Genomic DNA, 6123 nt, shown 5'->3' with positions numbered 1-6123 from the left:
CCGGCCCGGCCCGGCCCGGCTCGGCCCGGCCCGGCCCGGGGGGGCAGCGCCCACGAGGCCGCGTCTATTTATACTTCTCTTTTTTTTTTTTTTTTTTCTATTTTTTTTTTCGCTGCCTGTGTGGGGCTGATACCGGCGCAGCGCCGTGACTACAATACGATTCCAGGAATCCCTCGCTTCCTGGAACAGATTAAAAGGGGCAAACAAAAGATTACTTAGTAGGTGGTGGCTTTTTTTTTTTTTTTTTCTCTTCTCTTTCTTCCTTCCCCCTCGGAGCTTCAGTGCTCGTGAGGCAGCGGCCGCGCACGCCGCGCCCGGCTCTCTCCTCCGGGGGGGACGTTATTTATTGCTATTTATTATTACCTCGGACTGCTCTGAATATATATATATTATATATATATATTTTTTTTTCTCGAAGAGATCGTCTCGCTGCAAGACCGGTTCCCCTCCTACGTTTATGCAGTTTCCCTTTTCTGGGGTTATTTTTAACTTTTTTCCCCCGCACCCTCGTTTGCTGGAAAGCAGACCGTATTTCCCCAGCGGCTGCTCCGACCCCTGCCCGGGCCGCAAGTTCCAGGGAAAAGCAGCGGGAAAAGGCGGCGAGGACGAGCAGGAGCAGCAGAGGAGGCAGCGCTTCTCCGCGGCCGCGCAGACTTCATGCTTTTCCCCTGGTCCAGGAGTGACATGATCCTCTGCGTTCAGGGGTAAGGGGCTTCGCCGCGTCGCCTGGCGGGCATCGCTACATTAATGTCGTCTTTTTTGCGGGAGGGCGCGATGTCGTGTCCCTCGTTACCCCCTTGCCGAGTCGAGGAGCGACGCGGTGCCTACGGCCCTCCGGGACGGAGAGGGTCGCTGAGGTGAAACTTGGGCCATGCCGCTCAGCGCAGGGAGCGAACAGGAGACGGGAGGTTGCTCTGATGTCCCGGGGCGGGGGGACAAACTACTAGCTGGGCAGGACCTCAGATGGTTTTGTCAATTTTTTGCTAAATATTTAGGCTATTTACAGATTCCTTTCTCGCTGTTGCTTGTGTATATACGATGCAATGTATATGCACTGAGACGCAGCGTATTATGGAACTGAAAGCTCCAGGGCGCAGACACAGGAATTAATTATTATTATTCCGGGAGTTCCATCCCGGCGATACCTGCTCAGTCCAACAGCCGCCCCAGCCCCTTAGTGCTCGGGGGACGCCCCAACCCCAACCACGCGGTGCTCGGGGGCAGCAGCCCATGGGTCCTGCTCCGAGCTACGCTGCGAGGACTAACGACCCTCCCGCAAACGTGCAGACATTTGGCGCTAGTTTCTTCTTTACGGCTGGTTCCTGCTTGGCTTTCATTATTCCCTCGACTTCCCATCTCCCATGCTCCACATTGTCCCTCCTATTGCGGTCAGATTCCCACGGGAGTTTTGGCTGATGGGTGGGAGAGCGGCTCCGGGCGCTTTTTATTGCGCTCCTTGTACCGTGTTACAGAGCTTGGCTTGTCAGCAAAGTAGCCGCGTATCGACCAGGGCAGAACTGGTGTCACTTAGAGTGAGCAAGACCAGACACACCGACTCTCTCCAACTTTCTGGGCTTCCCGAGGCTTTTTGAAACGCTCCTTGCTGGTGCATGGGGAATTGGCCCTTGCCTCTCCCAGCACAGCCTCCCAGCTAGACGTGCCCCATTTCCTACCGTCGCCCACCACAGCTGTTTCACTAGTAAATTTTTCCCTTCGGTTCTGACCCGCCGCGGGTCTCCTCCTTAGGAGCTCTGTCTCCAAATCCTGGCTTCACCCCGATAACAGGGCTGGCTTTTGAGTGTCACCTTCCTCCTCCATGCGCCCTTAGCCCAGCACACAGCAAGGACCACATGGTCCTTGCTGTTGACCATCCTCAGCTCCACAGAAGCCGTGGCCAGCTTCTTCCCATTCCGTGCCTGGCGCTGCTCTCTGCTCACAGTGGCTGCTCTTGGTTCCTTCAAGGTGCTCATGAAGCTGCCTGGGACACCGGCACCTCCTGGCCTACATGAGCTGTTGATCCCCCTCTTCTGCTTCACCCGCTCCTCTTTTGCAGGGGAGAGAAGGGCTCAGAGCAGGGGTAAAAAGGAAAACAGCTCGAGTGCAAGGATGGTCTTTCCTTCGGTGCGCTGCAGGAACCTCCACTAGGACCATGAGGAGTTTGGGCTCCCCTTGGCTTCAAGTGGCAGCAGGACGGGCTGAGCGCGGTGGGAAACCTTGGCTCCTCCAGCACATTGGGTCTGCCTCGCAGAGACGCACTGGGGATCTAGAAAAGAAACACAATGAAAAATTCAAATAGTTGCTCTGTCTTCTGGAGGAATGAAGGGTGTCAGACTCCGAAGTAAACAGCATTCGGCCCCAAAATGGGAGCTTATTTTCTCCTGTAGCTTTACTTTCTCTCCTGTTCCTTCCCAGTCTTGGCCAATTCTCAAATTTCCTCTCAAGAGCAGATAGATAAAATTAAAAAAAGAAAAGTTCCATGACAGGGACAAGAAGATTTCTTTGTGCTCAAGATTTTTCCCCAGAGAGTAGATGGTAAATTTATTTCCAGGAGAAAAAAGTCCAGAGAGGTTTGGAATCTGGACTACAGTCCTAGTGCCAGGGGCTGCGGATGGGCAGTGGATGGTGTGGGGCTGCTCCCATGGATTCAACACCCAGCACAGCCATTTGCAGCTCGGCAGCAGGCAGTGGTCTTGTGCAACAGCCCACTTCAGAGGCACGAACCATCCTCCTAGCTCTGCTATTTCTATTTCTAGAAAAAATAGAAATCAAAAAACAGGGGCAAATGCCGTGCTCGCCAAGGAGGCACCTCCTTCCCATCAGTGATTTGACATATGGCAAAGGAGTCTTCTTCTCTGAACACCTGGGCAATGGTGGCATTTTGACCTGCATTACGTGGGCAATTAGTGTCTTTTTGTAGATTCAACTTTGCCAATGGCTGCTGCCCCCTGTAACTGCCATGAGCCCCAACGGGGCCTTGACCACCGGCCAGCCCCACGTTGAGGACCATGTTGTCCTTCCCTGCAAACTCCTCCTTCTTATTTTGAGTGCCTGAAAGAACCCCTCCAGCAGGCGAGGGGACGTGGGGGCTGTGACACAGGGACACGTCACATACAGGGCACACAAAGGCAAAGAGCCTAGAGGAAACCACAGAGCTGTAGACCTTGGCTCAGCAAGGACCTCCCTCACCCCAGGGTCCTGCGTTGCTTTGGGAAGCTCCATGCCACGGGGAAGGGGCTCCCAGAGCCCCCAGGAGCCCCAGGACACTTTGCCCTCGGATGCCCAACGGCTCCACTAATGCTCTCTTTGGGTGGCCGAGGGAATAATGTTCACAGCAGCCCTACATGGGCAGAGCTTCTTATCACTGCAAACACAGCAAGTACGAGGAGATTAGAGCTGCACTGAGATGTCCTCCGTGCCCTTGAACGCCAGGCTTCCCAGAGGCCAGCTAAAACAAGAATTCCCGTTATTCTGCTACAAGATCAGCTGCCCCTTGGTCCCAGCAGGCACATTTAAGACCAGGTCAACCTTCAGTAGAAGGCAGGTAGGACAAAACCCGAGGTATTGCCCGTTCTGCTCCGAATTATCTCGCTGTCAGTGACTAATCCATGACAGAGGAAGAAATGTTGCAACTCTGCAATGACATAAGTGACGCGGGGATTTCGTTAGGAGCTTTGCTCCTTTAGAAACTACCTGCCGAAGGGCAACATCTGGAAAGGCTGGGCTTACAACTGAGCCAAATGGCAAGATGGCCCGTCTCTTCCGAGGTGGAAAAGGCCACTTGTCTCTCCCTGTTTCTGAACGGAGAAACCTTTACCTTTAGCTGTGTAATTTTTTCCCCCTTGCCTCTCTCTCTGTTTGAAATATATCAGGGGTCTGTTTCCAGAACGTAACACCGCAGCCCGATGCAGCACGCGCTGCCCAGGCGTTGCGACCTCCTCCTAACAGCCGGGCACGTTCTTTGTTGCAGACCTCACCCTTTGCTGGCGGACGAGAAGGTCAGGAGACTGTCGCTCAGGGGCCTTGCCGCGGACTTGTCGGAGCAGATCATGCAGCCTCTCCCGGTACCTGCCTTCCAGGAAGAGCCTGCGCCCGCCTTCGCAGCGCCCGCCGCGGACGGCAGCCCGCCTCCGGCGCGGGACCCCGAGGAGGATCTCCTCTGCATCGCAAAAACCTTCTCCTACCTGCGGGAATCGGGTAAGGCTCTAGCCACCCCCCAGCGTGGAGCCGTGGGGAGGAGGCTACGCGGAGTCTGCTCTGCGACCCACATCCAACGGGAATCTCCAAGCCCCGCTCCAGATAGGAAGCCGGCTCTAGTGCAGCCACAGCTGACTGCCAGTGATGCAGTGTGGACTTGCAGTCTCTACAAACTCAGCCCTTGCATCACGAAGTCACTTATTGCGAGCATGTGCAAACACTTTGTCTTTCACAGCTGAGTCAGGAGAAAGAACTGGGAAAAGGCTCCTCTTTCTCCGTAAACTCCAATAGCTCCAAAGTCTTCCCCACCCCAAGTCCAGCAGAGCAATGATGAACATAGGCGGAAAACCCTAGAACTTGACATTGCCTTCCTTTCTGAAGGTCTTACAAAGCCCAGGTCCTGTACTCAGGGGGCTTCAAGACTTCCCTAAAAATGCTGCCAATTCTTTGATACACTCTTTCCCTAAAAAGTTCTTTCTGGGATGCTTTTCCAGGTTGGTACTGGGGATCTATCACTGCCAGCGAGGCCAAGCAGCATCTCCAAAAGATGCCCGAGGGCACCTTTCTGGTGCGGGACAGCACCCACCCTAGCTACCTGTTCACACTCTCCGTCAAGACAAATCGGGGTCCCACCAATGTGCGCATCGAATACACTGACAGCAAGTTCCGGCTGGACTCAAACTACTTGTCCAAACCTCGCATCCTGGCTTTCCCGGACGTGGTCAGTCTCATCCAGCACTACGTGATGTCTTGCACGATGGAAAGCAAGAACGAGGCTCCCTACCCGCCTCCGTCTCCTCTACCTCCCCTGCAGAAAGAGCTGGCGGCAGCTGCGGTGCACTTGAAGCTCCTGCGCCCGCTCGGCCGCAGGGACAACATCCCCAGCCTGCAGCACCTCTGCCGGCTACGGATTAACAAGGCGACGGCCGACGTGGACCAGCTCCCTCTGCCCAGGCGGATGGGGGACTATTTGAAGCAATACCCCTTCCAGCTCTGAGGCTGGGCCGCCCGCAGTCGGAGGGATAGAAACGAGAGAACTTGGGTGTGCTCCGCTCCCACGGAAGTGCGGCGCAGGGTGGGCACAGAAACGACCTGATTAGCAGCAGAGATCGCATCCATCTTTCCTCTCCCCTTCTCTCTACATCCATTCCAGCCCTGGGCAGGAGGTGGCTGCTCCGCTGAGCAGCGGGACACAACCCGAGCTCTGAACCGCCGGCAGCAGCGGCTGCGAGGCAGCGCTGCAGGCATGTGCACACTACTTGAATTTCAGAGTTGCTGTGACACCACCAATGTTAACGTTGTTGTTTTCGCTATTTATTTCCATGGCAGTTTCTCTCCTCGTGGTATTTTAAAAGCACCTTTTACTGTTTTTCGTTATGTTTCTTTTTCTTTTGTGGAATTAGAGATAGAATAAAGGCTCCCAGGCAAATGGCAGCCGAAAATCTGTGGGAATTTGGATTTGGTTTCGCATTCAAACAGTACTTGCTTGAGCCTGTGCCTGGCACAGGTCACACGAGTCCACATCCAAGCTCCCCCAGGCTTCTGGGGTAGTTGGGACTCAGATGGCAGCATCTGGGCCCACCTCTACAGTGTAGGGGGTATTTCCCAGATTTCCTGTTCTCCTTAGTGATGTGGGGGCTCAAAGTGCTCAGCAGCAGCTCCAACATCTCACAGAGATGGGTGCTGTGCCGGAGGTGGTGGATGGGAGCCTCTTGGGAAGGAGCCCTTCTCCCTCAGTAGCTGTAATACAGATGCTGGATATTGAGCTTGAGCCAGGAGGCACTCATCCCATTTTTTTCCTCCCTCCACATCTCAAAAGGAGCTTTGTAATAACCCCTTGACAGCCAAGTAATCGGAAACCAACTTCAGTGGCAGGCAGAGGGGTTGGGTCTGAGAGCACTTTGTATTTGGCTGCTGTTTTCAAAGTGC

General features: G+C 54.5%; 1 protein-coding gene across 1 annotated transcript; it reads left to right on the top strand.

Annotated features, from left to right (window-relative positions):
• Positions 1–532: 532 nt before the first annotated feature.
• Positions 533–5480, top strand: CISH (cytokine inducible SH2 containing protein). Its single transcript, XM_010224632.2, has 3 exons — positions 533–704; positions 3968–4194; positions 4689–5480. Exons 1-3 carry the CDS (start codon positions 658–660, stop codon positions 5189–5191), a joined length of 777 nt encoding a protein of 258 aa, XP_010222934.2. The 5' UTR covers positions 533–657; the 3' UTR covers positions 5192–5480.
• Positions 5481–6123: the final 643 nt, after the last annotated feature.

The sequence above is a fragment of the Tinamus guttatus genome, unplaced genomic scaffold (assembly GCF_059628265.1).
Source record: "Tinamus guttatus ecotype Peru unplaced genomic scaffold, ASM5962826v1 Tinamus_guttatus_pri_ptg000026l, whole genome shotgun sequence".
In the NCBI taxonomy this organism is placed as follows: domain Eukaryota; kingdom Metazoa; phylum Chordata; class Aves; order Tinamiformes; family Tinamidae; genus Tinamus; species Tinamus guttatus.
The sequence above is the reverse complement of the archived record's forward strand: the minus strand, read 5'-3'. Positions and strand labels throughout refer to the sequence as shown.